General features: G+C 36.2%; 3 protein-coding genes across 7 annotated transcripts in view; 1 reads left to right on the forward strand and 2 right to left on the reverse strand.

Annotated features, from left to right (window-relative positions):
- Window positions 1-401, reverse strand: part of Eip63E (cyclin dependent kinase Eip63E) — a 122,287-nt gene extending 121,886 nt beyond the window's left edge. For 2 of the 4 annotated variants that reach the window (XM_070285171.1, XM_041777269.2), the window contains exon 1: window positions 250-401. The gene's annotated coding sequence lies outside the window, so the exon portion shown is untranslated. The remainder of the gene's footprint in view (window positions 1-249) is intronic. The other 2 variants (XM_070285172.1, XM_070285170.1) reach the window with 2 other exon arrangements.
- A 3,463-nt stretch (window positions 402-3,864) lies between these two features.
- On the forward strand, window positions 3,865-5,415 carry ImpE2 (Ecdysone-inducible gene E2). Its single transcript, XM_017174132.2, has one exon. It carries the CDS (start codon window positions 3,952-3,954, stop codon window positions 5,413-5,415), a length of 1,464 nt encoding a protein of 487 aa, XP_017029621.1. The 5' UTR covers window positions 3,865-3,951.
- Window positions 5,416-7,907: 2,492 nt separating this feature from the next.
- LOC108079896 (uncharacterized) overlaps window positions 7,908-24,444 on the reverse strand; it is a 52,525-nt gene continuing 35,988 nt past the window's right edge. Inside the window, exons 3-6 of one of the 2 annotated variants that reach the window (XM_017174424.3) lie at window positions 13,976-14,059; window positions 13,698-13,896; window positions 10,681-11,927; window positions 7,908-10,621 (exon numbers count right to left, since the gene is read on the reverse strand). In XM_017174424.3, coding sequence (XP_017029913.1) covers window positions 9,353-10,621; window positions 10,681-11,927; window positions 13,698-13,896; window positions 13,976-14,059 — 2,799 coding nt within the window. In that variant the 3' untranslated portion in view covers window positions 7,908-9,352. Of the gene's footprint in view, window positions 10,622-10,680; window positions 11,928-13,691; window positions 13,897-13,975; window positions 14,060-24,444 lie in introns of both variants that reach the window. The other variant, XM_017174423.3, reaches the window with a different exon arrangement.

The following is a 24,444-nucleotide window of genomic DNA, read 5'->3' on the forward strand; positions in this document are numbered from 1 at the left end:
GTTGTTTTTATTTTCAACACTTTTCTTCCTTGTTTGCTCTTATTTTGTTGGTTTTATTTAATTTTCGTTTATTTTTTTGTGTTGCTTTGCTCACATGTGCGTCGCTGCTTGCATGTGTGTGCGTGCGCGCTCTCGTGGGTGTATGTTTGTGTGTTTGCTTGTGTCCGCCTGTGTTTGTGTGTTGCACCGAGCGCCTGTGTTTGTTGTTGTTGCAAGTGACGCGAACCGCGTGCTTTCTGGCTTACGCACCTGCCGTTTAACCGTTTCCACAGCACATTGGCTACGCGGCACGCCTCTAGCACGCGTTGCACATGTTTTCGTTGATTTTCCGCGACCGATTCTTGTGTAATTTTGCAATAAACTTTATAAACGGCGACCCGCAGAGTAAAAAAGGAAAAACAAAAAACAGTGTGACCAATGCTTCGGTCAGGGATGCCGGCTTAGCTTTTCGGGCTAATTTATAGCTATAAATATAGCTAGATTTTAATGTTAATCTAGCGAATTCCAGAAGTAATGTATGTGTAAAAAATAGAGCAACGCTATAAATTATATTTACTAATGATTTATTTTGAAAATTAATCTTGATTTTATTTAAACATTTCATAAAAATTCTTTCAAATTAGAGAGTATTTTATTCTCTGCGGCAGCTGGTCACACAGACAAGAGCAAGCCGGTTGTGGTTAAAAACTTTGCTATAGAAACCCAGCAAAGCTCGCCACCTGGTTAAAGAAATGGATGATGCTAAGAAACTTTGCTAAATGAATGTGGTATAGCGCCACCTAGGCGGTAGGGCTTGATATATATTTTAAATACATTAAAAAATCGAAATTATTTAAAAAAATTACTATTTTTTAGTAAAAAAAATCTACAAAAAAAAGGATTTTATGAAAATTTTTGTGTCTAAAATTTTAAATGTGAAAATCCACTAACAACTAATTTAAATAATTTTAAAATGCTTGGTAATTTATTTTTTATAAATAAAAAATCGAATACTTTGAAAATCACTTAGTTTACCCTAAAAAAACCAACCTCTGGCACATTTTAAAATATTACTTCCCCTTATAACCTTGGATCAAAATTTCTCACACTTAAAAAAAAAAACAAATAATACTTTTCTTTGGCAAATTTCGCCAACAAAAAAAAACTGGTGACCTTGACTACATAAAAAATATGACACAAATATTACAGCCCAAAAAAACATTGGGATAAAGTGTGGTAATTTCTCGGATGACGAAGATCGCCTGATTGACAGCTCCCACTACTGTTTTTGTTGTTGTTTTTTTGTCACCTACATTTGCATTTTGTGCTTGTTGTTTTTGTTAAAAACTCTTTTTTTTTCGTATTCCGCACGATTGTTGAGTGAAAGTTGCCACCGTTTAGAGTAATGATTTTTGGCTGCCACGCCCATTCGTCGACGCTGTCGCCCCCACCTGTCGATGGATGTGAGCAAGGTGTTAATTCGACAGCCAATTGTGTGTGCGATAACAACAAATGGGGAGAGAAAAAAGTGCCATTGCATAATCTTGGTCAGCCCAGGCTGAAACCAAAACTCGAGCAAATATTTTTGGGGCTAAGAAATCAGCAAAAAAAAATTAAAACAACAAAATTAAAGAGAGCAAAAACAATTAAGCAACTCCCAGAAAAGCTATAAAAATCCAAAGAACCCAAATGGGTTTTCTTTTTTTTTTTGGGTTTGGAAGAAACGTGTTTGTACCGAAATCAATTTGCCGGCTGCAGAAATAAAAAAGCAAATAAAAAAACATTAAAAAACTGAGCAGAGATCGCTTAAGAGAGATCGATCCACGGAGTCAAGTCAATGTCCTTTCGATCTTTGATTTTAGCTTTAAATGCTCTTACTAAGGAAAAGGGTGTTGCTTAAATTAGGATTAACTTGTAAAAAAAAACATAGAAATAATATGAAACTAAAGGATTGAGAATAGAAAATTTTGGAAAATTCCTAGTAGTATTAACTTGTAAAAAAAATATAATTAATATGAAAATAGTTACAAAGCCTTTAATTTAATTATTTATAGGATAAACAAAAATGTATCTTAAAATCCCAAATATTTCTTAATTCATTTAGGTATTTTTATAGTCTTAAAAAAAGGTTTTTGATATTTTAAACAAATTATAAAATTATATAAAAACACCTTTCCAAGGGTATTCCCCTATCATTACCCTCCAACCCATACTTCCTTTATCGTTTACTTTTTTATTAGTTACCTTCTTGTACTTGTACTTTGGTTAAAACCCTTCTTGTTTGACCAAGAACTTGTTCTGCCTGCCCTTCGATCGTGGTCACTAAATCTTGATCTTCTGCCATATATCCCAGATAACTTTTCCTTCTAGTCAAAAGTTTTCTCCCAACCAGACAGACCAGAGTTTGACCCATTTAACTACATTTAAATGGTGGTCATTTGCATAGAATAAACATTAGTAGCCCGAGATTTGTTCGCTGGCCTCGTGGGCGGCGTTGTTGCATTTCTAATGAATTATTAACCCAGAATGGGTGAAAACGCATCCCAAAGATGCAACCCAGGCCTCTGCATCTGCATCTGCATCGTTGTCTTCGTTGGTCCAAAGCTAATTGACTCTAAAAATAGCCAGAGCAGGTTTTTTAGTCTTGGGAACGGGTTTCCACCAAAGCAAAGCCAAAGCTCTGCAGAACCAAAGATACAAAGATACGAAGATCCCAGCCAGCAGAACGCGTCGCGTCGGCGCAAATGGTTTTCGTCTTGTACTTCTTGTAGGAGCGTTTAACCAAACAAGAAAACAAGAAAAGCCTCTGCTGATCAAATGTCGCAGGCAGCAAGGAATGAGAGTGAAAAATATATATATGGGGGGAAAATGGTGGGGAAAAGGGGGACTTCAGCCAGACGATGATCAAAGTAGAGACTTTAAAGGCTAGACTAATCGCCGCACAGTTGGACAATGGTACCGTGTTTGGACTATAATGTCAAGATTTTAATATCCTTTAAGTGTTTTTTTTTTATAAATAATAGAAGTATATATTTTACAGATTTTTTTTAGATTTTTTTACTTTAAAAATTATAATTTAAGTATGTTTTAATATTATTTTAAATATTTAATAAATTTTTAATTATATTTTACCACTTTCCAGATATATATTTTGCTAGTCAAAATATTATTTGTATTTTTTTTAATTCCTTAAAGAAAATATATGATTTTCCCAAATAGAATGTATATTTTTAAATATTTTTTTTATCCTTTTTCTAAGTTTCCATTTTCAGTCTCAGTTTTTCCAGGGATTATTTAACATTTCCCTTACTGTAATCTTAAGCCAAGAAAATATGTAAAATAAGCAGTTAATCCCTGGGAAATATACATATATTTTTATTCTAAATCCTCATCCTATTCCCGCGTTGTAAGAACCCTTGGTAAACTACCTCCTTGATCCCCTTTTTGCCATATTGCAATCATCCTTGAACAAACCAAATATTGATTGCCGTAAAGTCTTTAAAACAAACATGATTGATGAAGGAGGATGCCAGGCCACGACTTGGCCAATTATGTGTGTGCAGCTTCTTTAGCTGCGATCTGGCAAAGCCTTAAGAGGCCAACAAGAAACCCTTTTCGATGGCCTGGACCAGTACCAGTATATCAGTTCAATGACACTCGCCGCCAAGAATTGGCCAGCAGGAGGATGTGGAGTGGCTTTGATATTGCTGATATTTCCACTACCAACTCTCCCACCAACTGCCTTCTCCATCTCTTCTTTTTTTTTTCTTAGCCCTGTTTGTCTTCGGCGTCGACGCTCTGCCAGCGTCGGCTTCGGCGGCTCTGACGGTTTGTATAAAATGCGTTGGGCCTAAAGAAATTTCAAACAGTTGCGGCCGTGAGGCGCTTGTGAACGAAGGCATTTTGTAAACGAAAAAATAAATATTTTTATTAAATTTAAAATTATATTTAAAACGTGAAAGTGTGGTTATAATGAAGCCAGTTGCTTTGATCCTGTTGTTCCTGGCTGTAAGCCAAGCTAGAGTGGTGCAGTTGCCTCAGGATATTCCTGTGACCGTTGTGGAGGAGAAGCAGCAGCCAGCTCCAGTGGCTTTACCTTTGGTTAAGGAGGAGATTAAACCCAGGCTAGAGGAGAATATAGCCATAATCAAGGAGGAAACTAAGCCTGAAATTAAAGAAGAAAAACTGGAGATTAAGGAAGAAATTAAACCAGAAATTAAGCCAGAAATCAAAGAGGAAATTAAGCCCGAAATTAAGCCTGAAATCAAGGAGGAATTAAAGCCAGAAATTAAGCCTGAAATTAAGGAAGAAATTAAACCCGAAATCAAGGAGCAAATCCAGGAGCAAATCCAGGAAATCAAAGAACAAATCAAAGAGGAAATCAAGGAAAAGGCCAAGGAACTCAAGGAAACCCCCGAGGAAATTCAAGACCTCAAAGAGAAGCCTCAGGAAATCAAAGAGGAGACCCCAGCTCTTCTAGAACTCATCCCCGAGGAAGCCCAGCCAGCTGCCATTAATTTAAAAACTCTCTCAGCCGAAGAATCAGCTCCCGTGCCCGCCGCTGCCGAAGAACTCTCCCCCTTGGAGCAAGATCCGTCCGAAAACCAAGAGGATCCCGCCCATCCCCAGGTCCGTCAGGCCACCCAGGCCACGCCCACCCAGCAGAGCACCACTCAAGGAAACTTTGTCCAGCAATTGATCCAGAATTCACCCATTGGCCAGTTCCTGAATCAGTTCCAGCCGCAACAGCAGCAGCCAGCTGCCGCTGCAGCTCCTGTCCAATCCGATGATGCCGCCGCCGCCGCCGCTCAGGCCACGCCGGCGCCCACAGTACCTGGCTTCCTGAATCCCCAGGCCGCATTTACACAGGCCACCCAGGTGGTGCAGAATGCCGCCCAATCGGTGGTCAACTCCACCACACAGGCCTTTCAGGGCATTCAGCAGTTTGCCAGCAATTTGGGTAACCAATTCCAGAACACACTCTCGGGTCTGACCAATTCCCAGCCGGCTGTTTCCACCACGCCACGTCCGCCAGGTCCCATCCAGCAGTTTGTGAATAATGTTTTCGGTGGCAATAACAATGCCACAGCGGCGGCTCCAGCTCAACAGCAGCAGGGTGGTGGCAATCCCCTCCAGGGTATCATCAATTTCCTGGGCGGAAATCGACCACAGAATGCTCCGGCTGCTGCTCCCGTAACTGAGGCTCCGGCCAAACAGCCCACCGTTGATGACAAAATCGATCCTGCCCAGGATGAGGTGGCCGAATTTGTCCCCGAGTCCGAGAACGGGGTACGCGCCAGTGGCGAGTCCATCGATGATTCCTTCGAGGAGGCCGCCGTGCCCACCAATGAGGTCATTGTGGTCAATGACGATGCCAGCGAGGTTAGCGATCCTGTCCAGGTTCAGCAGCAGCCCGTCGATGCCGTGGCCCTTTGAGGGGGACACTGGACGCCACTCCATCCACTCATCCATTATCAACCGACTGATGCCATTTTCTATGCTATTTTTCGATTCCAGAATCAGAGAATGCTTTGGAAAAAGGCTTCTTTAGTTTTCTAAGTGCATGCACCACGCAACCAATTATTTATTTCATACTCTCAGCCCAGGAATTTATCTATAAAATGAGAAAATAAATATCATAAAATAAAATAAAAACAAGTAACTAATAAAGATATAAGAGAAAGTTTTATTGGGGGAAGGGGTTTTTGGAGGCATAGTTTTTGGGAAACTGAAATATTTAAATTGATTTTTAACAGGTAATTAAAGAACAAAAGATAGAAAAATATATTTTAAAGTACAACAAATTAAAACAATTCAATATATACCCTTGTAATTTATTTTGTTTAAAATTAAGAACAATAAAACCTTTTTAAAAAATACAAAAAAAATTCGAAAAAGAAATTTCCCTAAAAATAAATTGTAAAATAACTTCTTAAAGAATTTACCTAAAGTTATCTTTGAGAATTTCCCTTAAATTATCCTTGAGAATTTACCTAAAATTATCTTTAAGAATTTCCCTAAAATTATCTTTCAGACTTTCCCTAAAATTATCTTTGAGAATTTCCCTAAAATTACCTTTGAGAACTTTCCTAAAATTATCTTTAATCATTTCCCTAAAATTATCTTTGAGAATTTTTCCTAAAATTATCTATGAGAATTCCCCTAAAATGATCTTTGAGAATTTCCCTAATGTTATCTTTGAGAATTTCCCTAAAATTATCTGAGAATTTCTCTAAATTTAAATTGTAAAATAAATTTCATTGCCTCAAAAAACGTATAAAAACTTTCCCCTTTTCCATTAAAACCACCATAAAAGTTTATTCAAAAATTATCTCATATTTATTTGAATTATTTCCATTTGTTTTTTCTTGATTTATTACTTTGATGTTTTTTATTTTTTGTTTTTATTTTGCTTTTTTGTTTTTGTTTTTATTTTTATTTTTAATTTTATTTTTGTTTCACATTAAGGTGGTTCAATAGCTCAAAAATGTTGACATCAACCGAGACGCGCATAAAATGTACACATTCATTATAAGGCTAAGTATCTGAAGTATATGTCTCGAACCCAGGCGATAGAACGAAGGCTTCCAATTTAAACTAGATGTCGCAGCTGGAGTTTGAACTTATGCCCAAAATATTTAAGCTAGTTTTTCGTCATCCATATATATAAATTTTTTTTGCTGAAATTGCATTTCAATTTTTTGTTTTGTTGTTTTTGCATTTTATATATATTAGTTCCGTTTTAGCTAAGGGATTTTAGGTTTTCATTATTAAGCTGTTTTATATATTTTTTTGTGACTTTTTTGAGCTTGGAGAATGTTGCTACTTAAAGTTAGAGGGGAAGGGGGTTTGATTTTCGGGGCAGTGTGTGAACTTGGGGGAGGGCAGTGTTCTATTGTTTTTAAGGGATAGCTTTTGCTGTGAGATTTTTTTGATATATACTTTTTAGGATAATGGAAAACTGTTTCGTTGAGCACTGAGTTACAGGTGAGGGAGCAAAGTTTGGAGTGTGTGAGAGTGATTATCGGAAATGATTTAGTTACTTAGTCGAGTTAAGTCTTCTTTGAGATTGGTACATGAACTTAATAAGAGCTTTTCTTTAAGTTTTTTGATTTTGTTTTTCTTTTCCATAATATAATATCATTTTTATAGGATAAAGTGCATAACAGGCAGAGGTTCCATTCTTTTATACGAGTTGAATTTATGCTAATTAAATGTTTATATAAGTAGGCCAAACATAACAGTGTCTTAAAGCATTTCCGTTTTAGCATTTCGCTCAGTGTATACATGGTAAAGTAATCGAGATATAGATAAACGAGGGGTTAAAGGCAAGAAAAAAAACTTCAGAGATTTGAAATCTCTTTAAATAACGCCCAAAAGTATGCTTTGACTTATTTAACAAAGATCATCGCCTACTTTTGGGCCTCTTTTAAAAGTAATTTCAAATCTCTAAGGGTTTTTTAAGAGGCTTCCCCCTTTATAGATATAGAAATATAGCAGCCGTGTATTAGGTGTGTAAATATCGAGTAAATATTCCTCATGTTATCATGATAATTTTGATTGATGTGTGAGGGGATTACATAGAAAAGTATTTGGTATTTGATTTGGTTTTGGTGTTTTTTCTGAAGCCGTTGAATGTTGTGGGTTCTTGTGGGTTGGATATACACGTATATAGGGCGAATACACGATTTTGATTTCGATTTTTTTGATTTATAATATAAGTACGCTTTATGTATATATAGATGTAAATATATATATGTGGGTATTACAATCATATGTCTGTTCAGATACGTTTATAATGCAAGTGTCTGTGTCTGTGGTGTATATAGCATGGCATTTATGTATATATCTTTTTGTTATTTAGCAGTTATATAGCAGAGGGTTACAGTTCTCTAGTATATGAAGGTCATCTAATGGGCAGGAATGAGTACAGTTTCTTATCGTTTTTTTATTCTCCGGCAAAAATCCTTTGTCACTAAGAAGGTACAGTACTTGTGTGTGTGTGTGTTTGTGTGTGTATATCTTGATCGATTGGGTCTAAGCTGGACAAAATGCTCAATAGAATTTGCAAATAGCAAAAAATATGAAATAGAAAATCAGAAATAGGGTTTAAGTTTCTTCCCCCATTTTGGTTTTTGGTCGCATTTTATAAAAATAAAAATTCGTTTTCATTTCGCTTTTTTTTTTTTTTTGGCTTTTTTTCAGGCTACTAAAAAATATTGCACAATCGGAATCTAGAAAATATAACGCGCTTATCAAATATCAATCGTATATATAGCATAATTATCTGTATATTCCTATAAATATAATTTATGTATATATTTTTCTGTTGTAACCTAAGCTTGCTTCGGGTAAAGTTCTCGAATGGCTTGTGGGTTATATTAACATGCAGACATCAAAAAGTTATATATATATATATATAGATGTATATGGGTTATATCGTAGGGAGTAACCGTATCATATGTCTTAGATTTGCTTTTGGTTTTAGCTGCAATTGCTACGGGGATAAGGTTTAGGTGGCCTTGGTTTGAGTGGTATATTAAGGGGGATATTTAGGAAGACTTTTTGGGGATTAGGAAATAAAATTGGAAAGGGAAATTAGTGGCTAAGGGAAGACTATCCCTATCTACTGATGGGGAAATTTTAGGAAATTACTTGGTAAATCATAGGAAATATAATTAGTATAATAGTTATTAACAAAATGTAAGGAAATTATATGGTAAATCATAGGAAATTTCTTTATAATAATATAAGGTTTCTATTTTATATAAAGAAACTCAATGCATAGGGAAAATTAGTGGCTAAGGGATGACTGAGTGGGAAATTTAAGAAATTATATGGGAGATGAAGAGGGAAATTAGTGGCTAAGGGAAGACTGATAGGGAAATTTAGGGAAATTTTATGGTTAATCATAGAAAATATAATTGTAATAATAGTTATTAACATAAATAAGTTTTCTATTCAACTAAGAATCAACCAAGGCCACTTATTTAACATATATCCCCGTCTTAATCTTAATTATCAGCTTAGTTATATAGCTCCAAAGCAACTTTAGCTAGCTTAGATCGTAGATTTTGGTGTAAGTACTACATTTATCGTACATATGTATAGTATTATTGCTATTGCTGTGTTAGCATCTGCCGAGAACCCCTCACCACCCACATTAAGTTTATAACTAAAGCATTGCTTAGCCCAAACATACATCTCATATTTATATATATAGAGCAATATACATATATATATTTATATATATATATTTTAAGCCCGTGCTTAGTATGAACTTAAAGTAGCAAAACTAGACTAGAATACAGATTGGTTTACTCTTCGCTTCGAAATCCCGATAGGATTCCGTGTGTCCCTTGACCCCGTTTGCTTATAAATTCGTTTCAGTTCTGTGGGGTGGCAGGATGCCGGAGGAGGATTGACTGGCCACCGCTCCGCCGGGCGTGGCCATGCGTACACGTTCTCCAACACCGGGACCCAGGATGCGACGCTGCATTAGCCGGGCACCCATTCCAGACATGGCTCCTCCACCAGAAGCAGAACCAGCTCCAGCTCCAGCCGCTCCCCCGTTCATGGACCACTCGTTCTGCTTGAGCAGAAACTGCTTTACATTGTACTCCATCTGGGCAATGTCCACATTCTGGGTGGTCGTGTGCAGCTCAGCCTGGACGGACCGCGTCTTGTCCGTGTCATTGGGATAGTATTTGTAGTTGAGTATATCACACGTGGGCTGTTCGGGGCAGATCAAAGCTTCTGAACCGGAGGAGGTGGACTCCTCTAGGGTTACACCAACTCCAGCTGCTGCCGCCGTGGTGGTGGTGTAAGCCACTGGCAAACCCGATCTGGTGGTTCTCCTGTAATAAGTAGTGCACATTTCCGTTTTCTTGGACGACGACAACAACATCTGCTGCGGCGGCGGTGGCGGCGGCACAGTGGTCTCCTGCTGCAGGGAATTACTGGTGATATCCGTCTTGGGCGACAGTGAGTCCTCCGTGGACTTTTCCGGATAGCCATTGGTAAGCTGCTGCGGCGTGGTCTTATAGCCCGAATCCATGGACAGTTTCTCTATGGATATGGAGTCCATGCGATCGAGGGTGGAGTAAGAGGATTGCCTTTCGGTGCCCGAATTGGAATCACTTGTGGCCGCCGCTGGCTGTTGGAGATTTCGCTGCTCCAACTGCTGGGTATTGTGCTGCACCCATTCGGCCACCCGGCTAAGCTGCTGTCGCCGCAAAAGTACACTCTCCTGGTAGTCAATGGCATCGCTTATGGAACTGGAGTTGGCGGAATGTTTGGATGAATTCACTGCAGCAGGAGGCTCCCCACCAGCCTTGATTTCTTCATTTTCCGCCTCGGGAGACTCCACCTGGGGTTCTAGGACAGGTTGTAGGGCCACATTCTCGTGGGGAACTGCTGGTCCTTGCCAGGCTTCAACAGCTGCTTGGGCATTGCTCTCCTTGCTGGTTATGATGTCCTTGCCATCGTTGAGCTCTTCGTCTAGGAGTTTTTCACGCCGCTTGTAAATCACTGGGGTGTAGGTCTCAATGGACTCCAGGTTGTCTAGGAGTATGTTGCTCTGGCCATTCTGCTGGATCCTCATGGCACACAGTCGTGGTCCTCGGTATTTGGGGTTTTCCGCCTAGAAATGAAGAAGGAAGGATTAATAAAGCTCCTTAAATTGTCTATACCGAATCTCACCTTGATTGTCTTGATGAGATTCCTGTTGAAGGTCTCAAACATCTTGGCCCCCTCGCAGCTGCTGGTCTTGTTGCTCCACAGGCTCTGGACGCTGCCCGAGTTGGTGGACTTGAGCTGGGCTGCTGCTGGAGGAGCACCAGGAGCACATGGAGCACTAGGCGGAGCAGCAGCAGCAACTGTAGGTGGTCCTGGTGGAGCCACCGGAGCCACAGGCTTACTCACCGGCGTTGGCTCACACACATCTTCCAGTTTGGCAGCTGTCTGCGGCTGCGGTGGCGCCGGTGGCAAAGGCTGCTCCACCTCCGAGAGATTCACCTGAGAAATCCCCGCCAGCAGTGGCTTGCTGGCCTCATCCTCCAGCTCATCCGTGGTTGTGGTAGCTCCTGCTCCGACTTCATATTTATTCAGCAACTGCAGGGCTGTGCCACCGCCATCCAGGAACCTTCGCTGATAGTTGCTCCTCAGCTGGCCAAGATTACTCGTCTCCAGGAGATATTTCTCAGCGGCATAGGCACCCAAATGGGTGGTGGGATACATCATTGTGGAGGTTGTGAGCTTACCATTCACATAATCCTGACTCTGACCGCCAGGAATTGCTGTTCTCTCGCACAGACGATGATGTCCTAGAATGGGATTCACCATCAGGTCATCCTTTTTGGCCGGCGTAAAGAGCTTGTCCATGTCATTGAGATCCGAAACGGAACTCTTGGTCTCTGATATAACCGAATCGCTGGACTTGACCAGCTTCATCAGATAGGGACTGTTGGTCCTCGAGGGCGAGTTGAGATTGCTGTGGCACCGCAGGCATAGTTGGGTCAGCGGTTCGGTCAGGCCGGTGGAGGAACCCTGGACAAGCTGATGATGGAACTGATGCGGTGTCTGGGTGGCCACTGTATAGGAACGCGACACATCTGCCAGGACCTGCAGATCCTGTTTGCTGCACTGGCAGGTGTCGCAGTGTTTTACCTCGTTTGCCTTTAGCTCATCCTCCAGGAACTTGGCCATAATTGTGGGCGAAATCATATCTGGATTGGTGTTACTACTGTTGTTGTTGTTGTTGCTGGTTGCTGTTGTTGTTGTTTGATTGTTGCACTTGTTGCTGCCCGTGGTTGTTGCTGTTGTTGTTGTGTTGTTATTATTGTTGTGATTGTTGTTATTTATGGAGTCCTTGGTGTCCTTTAGATTGTTATTTGTGGGCTGATTCGGGGCTGTTGGGGTATTATTGACCGCATTTCCATTGGCCGCATCTAAATTGGGTTGATGGAAAATATTTTTTAATTAGTAAAGATTTTATTTATTATTTTTTAATGTTTTTAATATTTTTGAAGAGCATTTTTAACCATTTTTGCTTGTTTTAATATTGAATTAAATAAAAATAATTGTTTAAAAATTTAAGAATATAAAATAAAGGCATTATAATATTAAATAAATTATGAAAATGGTATTTAAAATAAATTTAAGACATTATTTAATAATACAAAAATCTTTATTTATATTTAGTTTATATCTAAAATATTTTTCGTAAATTTTTTAATATCTCAAGTATTTTTTTAAAATTTTTCTTTGCCAAAAACTTTGTTCAATTTATTTTTCTGAAATTAAAAGGCCATAAATTAAATGTATTTCTAGAAAATTAATTTATTTAAATTTTTAACTAAATAAATTAAAATTATTTCAAAGCTTTTGACGAAAGAATAACCCTTTCTTGTATAAAGCAAACTTAATTTAATTTTTTAAGAGCTTCTATTCAAGAGAAATAAATCTAGAATTTATGAAATATTCATTTTCTTTATGCTTAACAAAAATATATTCATTTCTTTATTTTCCCTTCTAAACAATAACTTTATTTATATTCAAAGTATTTCTCGACAAAAGACCCAGTCAAAAAAAACTGTTTGTAAAAGAAAATTAAATGCATATTAGTCTCAATAAAAACTTTTGTTAGCCCTTTTTAACTATGCCATTTTGTGGCTCTCTCAAATTCTGTGCAACAAAAGCATATTCTGGCCGAAAATATGCATATATTAAAACTAGCAAAAATTGTTCAAATTGATCCACACACACAAAAAAAGTTTTTATATTTTGAGGCGCAATCATATTTACGCCACACAAACATGTAAATATTTTCCGAGGCCAAAAACCAACCAGAAAAATAAAGTAAAGTAAAAACCGGTGGTTGCACACAAGTTATTTTGCAAAAGTTTCAAATTGCAATTATGCCAGAAACAACAATAACAATAACTGAAAAACAATAAAGGCGAAAACAATGGCCATAATAAATACAAAATTAAATATATAAAATTGCAGGCAATTAATGCAAATGAAGAGGCATTATAATGAATGCCCCATACAGGACACGATGATGTGGAATGGAATGCAATTATGAGGCAGAAATCAAATTGTTCATTCGCATCCTTCGCGCGATTCAATCCAGAGCCTAGAAAATGTGCGAATCAATAAATCAAATAAAAGAAATCATGAGGAAATCATGTAAATCGAGTAAGTCCTGGGAGTAACGAAAAAAGGAGGGAATAAAAAATATATTTTCGGGGAAACGAAACACAGAATACCCTTGAAAAAGGTTTGGTTTTTAGTGGAGATTTATATGATTTTTTTGAAAAGTATATTGAAGAGTTATTCTTTTTCATAAATATTATTTTTGAATTTGAAATCTTAATTTGTTAATTTTTATTAGGTTATTGGTTCTAGAACTTTTTTTTTAATCCTGAAGATCAGGCTCCTATATATCTTTAAAATAACAAAATAAGTTAAAGAACAAATAGAGATGTCTATTATTTTTTATATAATTTCTTATAACACTTTCTCTCCCTCTTCAAGAGTATTAATAACCAAATAAAAATTTAGCAAGTAGAAAAAGCAACAAACTTTAGGAAAAATCAAGTAATAAATCACTTAAAAAATCACATAAAAAATCCACTAAAAATTCAAGTAACAAAATCAAGTAATAAATAACATAAAAAATCATAAAATTTCAAGCATGGTCTACTAACACCTACCGAGTCCCCTCATCGAATACACCATCGCCGTGGGCGGAAAGGGACAGGCTGAGGGTGGCGGCGAATCTGAGGCCGGAAGCACTTTATAGGAAGCTGTGGTGGCAACACCCACACCGCTATTGCTGCACTCGGAATCGGAATGGGAGTTTGTCTCCAATCGCATGTACGCCGACACCTTCGACTGAATATCAATGGGTAGCTGCAAAAGGGAAAGAATGCCATTATTTTCGGGGGAGGTTGCATTACATTATAGATGGATGGATGGAAGTGATACCCACCGAGGACACTTTCTGGGGCACAAAACTATCCGGCTTGCACTGCAGCAATTGGATGGCCAGGCTAATGTCAGCCTTGTAGCGTTCCTGTGCAGGAAGAGACGGAAGCAGAGCGAGAGGTTGACAGAGATAAGAAAGGCGTCACGGAAGTGGCATAAACGAGTATGTACAGTGAGAGAAAAGATTGGTAAGTTTTTAAATTTTAACTTAAATTTAATAAATCTTAACATTGAAGAACTTAAATTGCTTAAATTCCTTATTGAAAATGTGATACAATTTTATTTTAAATGCCTGAGTAATTCTTTATTTTTTATTAAATACTTTATCTTATAATTCTCAACTAAAAATTCAGAGAACTTAAAGATACGTTTGGTGTGGGTTTCATATATTTAAATATTAATAAATCATATCATATTTTTTAAATATATAATTAGTTAGCTTACAAAAATGGGAACTTTAAAATCTTTCATTAAAACTTCTTATAATTCCCAACCAGCAAGGTTTGTTTTTATCCAACACATAATTTTCTAAGAAAGTACTTTTAATTTTTTTACGAATACAATTTGTAGCCTCTTCTCTCTAAATGATAAATGCACAAATGTTGTTACTTTAAATTAAATTTTAAAATTCTCAACTTCAATTCCCCCAGCGATTTTTCTCTAAGTGCCTTGCGGTGGCTTCTCCAGTGTGTGCTTTGTGTGTGTATGGGTTTAGTTTATATAGCTTCTTGCTTCTTTTGACACTTTTCGTATGCAAATGTCAAATATGTTTGCTGTTCGTTTTGTTTTCACTCGACTCCTGTGACTGCAGCAGCAGCGTCCTTTCCGCATTCCCTGCGCTCCAGAAACCCTTTTACACATTGTTAAGCAAACTTTTTTTTAAGAGGGGTACAACAACAGCGATTTTAAGGGTGTGATGGGTTGGCAGGGATTTTTGAACTGGGTTTTAGTATATCATTTTAAATATATTTTTTAGTTTTTTTGAGGTTACAAAGGCCTAGTAATATTTTAAATAAATTTGGTAATATTTAATCTACTTAAATTCTTTTATTTATTATTATTTTTATAATTATTACAAGACAGAAATTATTGAAAAATTCCAAATATACATTTTTAATATTTTTTTCCCCCATATTTCTATATAAAATATAGAACTATAGCTGTAATAAACAATTTCCCAGCTTTAAATCTTGTAAAATATTCCTTAAAATTCTTCAATCCCTAAATAAACATCAGAAATCTCTTTAATATATTTACTTCCAGGATATTAAGCTATCGTTTCCCTTAATTCCCAAAGGATCTCAGGACTCCTTAGCTCGTTTCGCTGCTGCTTTTGTGCATTTTTGGTGTCAGCAACAGAGCCTCAAAAAGTTCGCTTCTATTTTGCTTTTTTTTGCGTTTTTGTTGTAATTTTGTTTTATTTTTGCGGCACACACACACACAACACACACTAGGGGAACTTTTTAGATGCTTTTTTAAATTTTCACAAATGCGATGCACTCGAACTTGTTAAACAAGCAACAACAGCAAAGTAACAACGAGTGTGGAGGAGAAAAAGCGGAAAAATGGGGAGGGGAAAAGCGACAACTGCATTGGTGACCCAAATACAACAACAACACCACAACAACAGCGCAAGAACACCACCGTCACAACACCAACAACAACAACACCACAACAATAACAACAACCCTAGAACAACAACTTCAACAATAACAACAACAACAATCGCTTTGGGCGAAAAGAAAAAAAAATAGCAAATGGGGAACAGTGGCAGTAACGGTATTTTGCACCACGTTTACCAACACTTACACGCCCCGCCGCCCAACCATTTTCCGCCCAGCTTTCGAGCTCCATTCCGTTTCGGTTCGGTTTTCACGCTGCATTTTCACACTGCATAGCGTTCAGGAAAAATGCAGACAGTGGCAAAAAAAATTCGGGAAAATTTTTCTGTAGGGTAAGGTTACTAAAGAGGATTTTTGTTAAATTTATGATTTATTTTTCTTAGATTGTAATAAAGAATATTTAAAGTAATTTAATAAAAATAATGAAGTAAACGAAAAAATTATTAAATAAATAAATAAATAATAAACTAAATAATTAAAATATTTTTATTTTGAAATATTAAAAACTTTTTAAAGTTAAGGTATCCTCTTTTCATTATCATTTTGTTCAACTTTTTTACCATTTCAATTACATTTTTTCTCTCTCTGCAAGGAAAACAACAAAAAGGCATCGAGGAAAAAATAAGAAAAAAAAATACAAGAAAGAAAGAAAACCCTTCTCCTTGCTGGGAACCTGCGAAATGACGTCGCTTGCATTTTATGTTCATCTTCCCTTATTTTCCCTTTTGCACGTTTTTCTTGGCATTTTTATTATTTTGTGTGTGCGCTCAGCCCAAGACCAGGAGTCTCGGTGCTAGCAGCAATTTTATAAATAGAAAAATGCATAAAAATTGCATGGAATAGAAATGAAATAAATTCCTACCGGGGTAAAATGGAGAATCCTTCGAGGAGGAGGCGTGGCAAGTGGCAAATGGCAAGTGGCTTGGCCTGCCCCTGGAAGTGGCAGCTAAATAAGCGGATGCATTGATTGAACTCGAAAAATGTTGATTGTCAGTTGGGGGGAGGGGAGCTTAAGGCGAGAAGCAAAAGCGTGAAAGTAATTTCTTTAAGCAGGACATGATGATTGTGCTGGGCATCAAGGGATTGGTAGTCCAATTGCAATTGATTGATGAATTACAGGCCACAAAAACTTTGTTGTACTTTTTGATATGGAATTTATTTATTTTCTTTGTTGTTTTGATTTGTTTGAGATTTTTTTGCAAGCAGGATACCAGGCTGCATAAGGTATCTGGCGGTTTGAAAGTTTTTATAAAAGAGCCTAAAAGTCGGCAATACAAATTTATTAAGTGCAAAATAAGGAGTTTCTTTTTATAAAGTGGAATAAATAGTTTAAAAGGGAAATAAACAAATAATAAATAAGTAAAAAAATATATAAAAAAAGATATATAAGTTAAATAAATATAAATATAATAATATATAAATTATATATACAAAAAATTAAAAATTTTATAAAAATCACCGCTTTAAGGCTGTTCAAGGATTAATTCCTTATTATGAGAAATATATAAGCCTTTTTATAAGGTAAAAAAAATATTTCTAAAATTCTTAAAAACACATACTCTCTCTTACAATACTTATTTTATCTTATTATATTTTTTAAATATTTTTTTACCAAATTTATCTTTGTTTCTTTTAACTTTCAAGCACCAAACTTAGTTTCTTTAAGCAAAAAGCAAATGATATAAAGGTGTAGAGCTCTTTAGCCTTTCTTGGACTTGATGGCACTTGACTGCTTAACTCCCTCAGATCGTATTCCATTGATCCCTTAACAGTTTCGCCAAGTTGATTGACCCATTTCTGCCAGGATGAGCCGCTCTCTCTGCTCAATCCATTTTAGTGCCACAGCTGCTGGGGCGCAGCCATAAACAAACTGTACCGGAAAACCCATGAAAAACGCCTCCCCCCCTCCCCCCAGGAAACCCCTTTTTTTCCTTCACTCAACAGCACTTCAAATTCCATTTGGTGAGCCAGGGCCGGGGCACGTTTCGATGCCGATGTGCAATGGTTTGCCCTGCCCGCTGGCAAATGCAAAATAAATTCCCATTTTTACACTCTTTAATGAAGTGAGTGGCAGGACACGGCAAGGACACGCAGGACGTAGCTCAATGCTAAATTTAAAACGTGCCACGACAGCCCATCGATTCGCATCGATTCGGTTTTAATTAAAAGCAACCAGCGAAGCCCCCGCTCCACAGCTCCACATATTCAGGATTGCGTGATTGCATCGCAGCAGCGAGTGCATGTCGGTCGGGGCAGTAATAAAGATAATTGAATCATTAGCGTGTAGCAGCTTAATTGTATGCATTTAATTAGCAGCCCATAAAAATCCCCGGGCCTCGCTAACCCTTGGTCCAAATCAACTTGGATCTAAACACTGCATTCCCAAAGTCAAAGATCATCAAAGTGGGATTAATTGGGAATGAATGTGGAATGAAATGGGGATTTTTTATGGAGGAAAAGGATGCCTTAAAGTACATTAAGGTATCGAAGGATAAAGCTTACTTTGGGGGTTCTATTTATAGTAATTTATTTCTAAATAATATTAAGAAAATATCTATATTTAAAATGTAATAAAAATAAACCTTTAAAAGCCTCACAAACTTTAAAGAAACAAGGTATAATCTCTATTTTTATTTATATATTCTATTCCCAATTTTCCTTTAAAATAAAACCACAACTACTATTGTTGATATTTCCCCATAATCTTTTTCAACTTAAAAATCTCAAAAGCATACCACACCAGATTTATTTTGAATTACAACCATTGGATGAAGGCTAAAAGGATAAAGGCCAAAAGGATAAAGGATAAAGGCCAAAGGGTAGTAGCTCTCAAACACCTCTCATTTAATTAATTCACTTTTTACTACACATACTACTTTTATAGTACGAACACAGAATGCGACAAAAAATTCCCTGCATATTTTGCGGCTGCAGACGTGCGGAAAAACTGCAGGGGAAAATGAAAAGGGAAAAGCGTATACATGAAAAACGAGAGTGGGTAGCAAAGGAAAAGCCGAACACATTCGTAGGCCGCAAGTCTGATTGCCTTTTGTCCCTATGTTTGTGTGGCTTTCTACTAGGATTTTTTCACCATTTTCTTTTTTTTTCTGGCTGGTTCCCTTTCCGGTGGCTTAGAACTCGTCACGGCTTTTGTGCAATTTCACGCTTGTTTGCTGACCAACAGCTGACCGCAAGCCAAAACCAGAGGTCCTGCTGCAAAAGGAGGAAAAGCGCACCAGGCGCCTTTCCGCGGAACATTTTCCCGAAAGAGGTGGCGAAAAGAGGGGGCCAGCACTTAGAGGTGGCATTAAAGAAGGCTTCAAATTTAAAAGGATTGCAAAGAAAATTATATAAAAAAATATTTAAAAAAAAAGAACACACACAATTTTAGTTCAATTTTATTATACCCTTGCAGGGTATTATAATTTCAGTCAGAAGTTTGCAACGCAGTGAAGGAGACGTTTCCGACCCTATAAAGTATATATATTCTTGATCAGCATCAACAGCCGAGTCGATCTAGCCATGTCCGTCTGTCCGTCTGTCCGTCCGTCTGTCCGTCTGTCCGTCTGTCCGTCTGTCCGTCTGTCCGTCCGTCTGTCCGTTTCTACGCAAACTAGTCCCTCAGTTTTAAAGCTATCTGAATGAAACTTTGCATATAGTCTTCTATATACTCTCACTGCTATATATGTCGGAACGGGCCGGATCGGACGACTATATCATATAGCTGCCATACAAATGTTCAATAAATTTTTAGAAAAATAATTTTAACTTGGCTGTTTTTCAATATTATTCCATCATTTTTGAGATATAGCCTTTTTATATTATTCCAGAATTTTGGTAAAAATTTTATGAAAATCGGACCACTATATCTTATAGCTGCCATAGGAACGATCGGGAAATTAATCAAAAAAATTATAACTTCGTTGTTTTTCAACGTATTTTAATCTACTTTGACACATGAGCTTCTGGTATTATTTCAAAATTGTGGTAAAAATTTTATGACAATCGGACGACTATATCTTATAGCTGCCATAGGAACGATAGGGAAAGTAATAGAAAAAATTATAACTTCGTTGTTTTTCAATGTATTTTCATCTACTCTGAGATATGAGCTTTACTTATTATTATAGAATTTTGGTATACATTTTATGAAAGTCGGACAACTATATCATATAGCAGCCATAGAAGCGATCAGATGTAGAGAAAATGTAAAGCTGGGAATGTAAAACTGTAACTGTCAAACTGCAAACATAATAAGTATAGGTAAAATGGTATGTAACTCAGTTTAGTGTCTGTTTTCGGCATTATAATTTATGACATAAATATGAAAACCAATCTGCAAGGGTATTCAAACTTCGGCGTGCCGAAGTTAGCTTTCTTTCTTGTTTTTAAAATATTTATTATAGTAATTTATATATTTTTAAAAATTGTGTATGTATTTTAATTCTTTAAAAAAATATATTTTCTTGTTGTTTTACCTATAATTTAAAGAGATTTCATATAAATATTTGGTTTTTACTAACTACGAGAAGTTGGTTTATTATACCAGCAATATTTAAAATTAAATTCTTCAAAATAATTCTACAAATTAATCTTAAAAAATAATTTAAAAACAAAATGAAAATATATTTTCCTTAGGCAAAAATCTCTTCAGAAAAGAAAAGACCGTTTCTTTAACAAAAAATCTCCAATCAAAAAATCCCCAAAAACCAGCCAACACTGACCAATGCATGTAGAAAATGGTGCAGGGGTTTTCCCCGGAAAATGCCATAGCAGCAACAGCAGCAGCAGCTGTGGTGGCAGCATAAAGAGGTTCGTATTCGTATATGCCATTTGCGGTGGCTTTTGATTTGCCAATAAAACGCGTTGACAGGAAGGAGACTCCGGGCAGTTTATGAATGGCATGCGAAATTGTCAAATAGCCGCGAGGGTGCCTGCCAGAACCTAGCTTCATAATGAATAATAAATTCGCTTTAGCCGGGGAAAAACAATCAAATTGGGCCAGAGGAAATTACACATTAGCAGCTGGGTTTTCTTTTTTTTTTGGGTACTGGGCAATTAGTAAAATGAATTAATGGCTGCATGCGAAAGAGAGCAGGCTTATTGCAGGGGGGAGGATCATAAAATATTTAAGCGTTTATAACTCGCTAAAAGTGTCATAAAATATGCTACGAAATGGCTGACACTTTTGTGGTTTTATAGCGTGAGAAGTTTTAATAGTGTATTGTTTTATTTTTTATGTTTTTAGAAATGGTTAAGATAAACAAAGGGTAATAAAGGGGGTTCTGTTTTTTTATTTTATTTAAAACGGTGGTTGGGGGTTGTAGTTTAATATTTTATTTGCAAGAAATAATAATTTAAAAAAAATTATTTTAAAATTTGAATATATAAAATATATTTTGAATTGAAATTTGATTAATTATTTTATTTAAAATATTTAAAAAAATTAAATATATATAAAATATATTATATATTATATCATATATTTAATTGAATTTTAATTAATTATTTAAAAAAAAACTTGACCTTTTTTATATATTTATTTATTTTTTTATATAATTAAGGCACATGCTTAATAATTAAGAAATTAATGTAAAGATTTGAATGTAAATAGTAAGTTTAAATATCATTTTAAATATTTTTAATTGTAAAATTAAGTAGATTTTGTTTTCTAAATTTTAGCCCTTTTATTTTTAGTTGGCATAAATATAAACAAAAAATTTTTAGTCACCTCCAAATACCAAAATTCATTTAATTTAAGAACATGTAAATGTAAATAGTCATATTAAATATCATATTAAATATTTTGAATAGTTAAATTAATTCGATTTTGTATTTAAAGTTTAATATATTTTTTTAAGGTAGCATAAATATTTTTAAAAATTTATTAGCTATTCCCAAATACCAAAATAAATATTTTCAATAAAAAATCCAAGATAATTTGTTTTAAAAATGTATCTACACTTTAATTTCTTACATTAAAAAACTATAACATCCCTCGTACACATACCTCCAGTAATCCCAAATATTTTCCTCCTGTTAAATTATGCACAAAACTGTATTTGAAAACATGTTTATAATTGGCATGTCATACATTTTCCATCCATCCCCATTTAAATGCTAAGCCCGCATAAACATGTGCATGTCCTGGCGTCCCGGAAAAGCAAGTCGGGGGAAGGCTCTGTTTGTGTCATTTGGTCCACGAGAGATTTGCACACAAATAAACCGCACACGCACAGGACTCACACAGGATGTAGGATGTTAGCCTATAGCCGACGATGCATGTGCACAAATATTATGGTTAATTATGTGGCACAGTTACCCACTGCCACGCCCACATACGCCCACTAACACACTCGGTAATTTCCCGGACTCTAATTAACATTTTTTTTACTTCCTTTTCCATGTTTTTGAATTGGATGCTGGTTTTTTTAGCATCTTTAAGTTCGTCCAACCGCAAAATCAAAACCACAAATGCAAAATGCCAACTGAATTATGAGAAAATTAATTTCACACAAATTACAACAAGAGAAGCAGGAGGAGGAGGAGGAGCAACAACAACAAGGGCACAAATTGCAGCCGGAGAATTGCATAGTAAATTAAGTTACTGCAAAGGGGTTTTGGCTCAGGGGCTGCTGAATCTAATTAGTTGCTCAAAAGCCTGCGCCAAAGCAACGGGTCCTGTTCCAGGGAGATCTGTTCAAGGCGTAGCTATATAATAGTGGGTGCCTTTGGGGGGGCCCCGGCTTTAGGTGCCTGTTTTGTGGGCCGGCAGATAGGCGGAGAGACAGGCATTTGAGTTAAGTGAATCTGCATGTCATTCATGTCAGGACATTTAGTGCAGCAGGCAGAGCCAGCACTAAGAGAAAGTATGCTGGATAGGATTAGGAATTAATTTCTGGTGAAGACAAGGTGCTGGAGGGTATTAGAAATTAAGTTGTGGATGGGAAAACATCAGAGATTTTATTAGAAATTAATTTCTGGTGAAAAAAACAGGTTTGGTGGGATGATGCATTCATTTTTCAAGCAGTAAAATTTACATTTGTGGTGAAAAAAAAGAGAATGACCTTTTTTTTCAAGCAGTAAAATTTGAAATAATTAGAATTTTAATTCAGGGGATAAATAATACTACTGAAAACTAATACCTGAAGATGAAAAAACTCTTTAAAAATTATAAAAAATTACTTTTTGTGGTAGAAAATATTCTGCACACATTTGTTAGTTTTTTTCTAGAGTAAAAAAATGCTAAATATGATCATAAATTATTTTCTGTAAAAAAAATAAGAATAGAAAAAAATATAATAATTTTTTCTGTCTAAAAAAACTCTATATTGTACTATAAACTGTTGAAACTTTTCTAATATTAAATAAATTGAAGAATTTGTATTTATTTCTTTGTAAATAATTTAAGAAAATATGTATTTGTTAGTAGAGTATTAAAACTAATCAATAAATAAGCCTGTGTTTACGTTCAGGAAATTTTAGGCAGCTAAAAATATTTAATTTAAATTTTTTTCCATAGAATATTTTGCCTTAATATTATTTTATAATGCAAATAGCTGGCCAATAAACTTTCTTCTTTGGTTTTTCTATAGAAAAAGATAACCATTCTGAAATAAAATATTTTCTACACTTTTTTTAAAATACCCTTCTTCCCTTTCCCAAACTTCACACCTATATTTTCTCTCACTGTAGCTTACCAGCTGCTTATACATCTTGCCGAAATTAGTTACAGCTTGGCTGCCTCCTGACATTTGGACATTCGGATTTATGTGATTAATCTGGAGGTGCATTCATTGCCCTCCGGCAACTACAAATCCAAAAGCGAATAATCGGGATGAACAACAAAAAAAAAAGGAAAACTAACTGCAATGTGTTGGACAGAAATTTGCTCAGCAGAAACAACAAGAAAATGCTGAAATGTCAACATTTCCACCATAAATACACACAGAGAGAGAGAGGCAGAGTCACAGAGACACACACATGGGCCCAAAAATTAGCATAAGCGTAAACATTGCCAAGTGGCTCTTTTGGGGGCGGCTAAATGGGGATAAAAGGGGGTAAGGGGATGCTCCGCAGACTCCACTTTCGGGCCAAGTCAAACATTTTGGCACTGCATTAAATACACAGAATTTGCACAATGCCAATGGCCAGGAACAGGACCATGGAGAGAGAGGTAAAGTGGCCAGGGACGTGGGTTAAACATTGCCCAGTGCCAAAAGCAAATAAAATTGGCCAACATGGTCCAAGGACCCACACTGATGATTGGGAAGTGAAGTGGAGTCACACTACTATATAGCATACTATATATATGTAAAGGCTTAATGCTCGCTTGTGCGTGGCAAATTTGTAGAATTTACATTTTTATTTTTTTCGGTGAAATATTATGCAACACATGGCGAGCATTAAAAGGGTTCCGGTAGCTAATGAAGGCTGAACCAGGACCGAATAATACCCTTAAGTTGAGCAAGGGAAAGGGGGCTATTTCATCTCTAAGTGGGATTACATTTGTATAATATATAATGTGCCATTATACATACTTTTAATATTTCATAGAGAGAGGAAGATGAGCTTAAGTACTTTGTGGACCTTGGAAAAATTACCGAAAAAGGAATATAAGTACTTGAAGGAATGGGGAAATAAGTAGAGTAATTTTATGGCCATTAAAATCTGATAAATTCCTGGTTTATAGGGATTTTAAGTCTTTTAATTTTGGGGTTTAACACATTTGTAAGCTGAGAAAAAGCCGGGAAAAACAGAAATTAAATAAGCTTAGTTCTTAAAAATTTTCAGAAAATGTTCTTTAGATTTTTTAATCAAAATATATAATAATAAATATACGATCTTTGTA

The sequence above is a fragment of the Drosophila kikkawai genome, chromosome 3L (genome assembly GCF_030179895.1).
Source record: "Drosophila kikkawai strain 14028-0561.14 chromosome 3L, DkikHiC1v2, whole genome shotgun sequence".
NCBI classification, from domain to species: domain Eukaryota; kingdom Metazoa; phylum Arthropoda; class Insecta; order Diptera; family Drosophilidae; genus Drosophila; species Drosophila kikkawai.

What these genes read in the sequence shown, in the direction of transcription:
- ImpE2 (XM_017174132.2), top strand. Translation starts at nt 3,952, where the DNA reads ATGAAGCCAGTTGCTTTGATCCTGTTGTTCCTGGCTGTAAGCCAAGCT.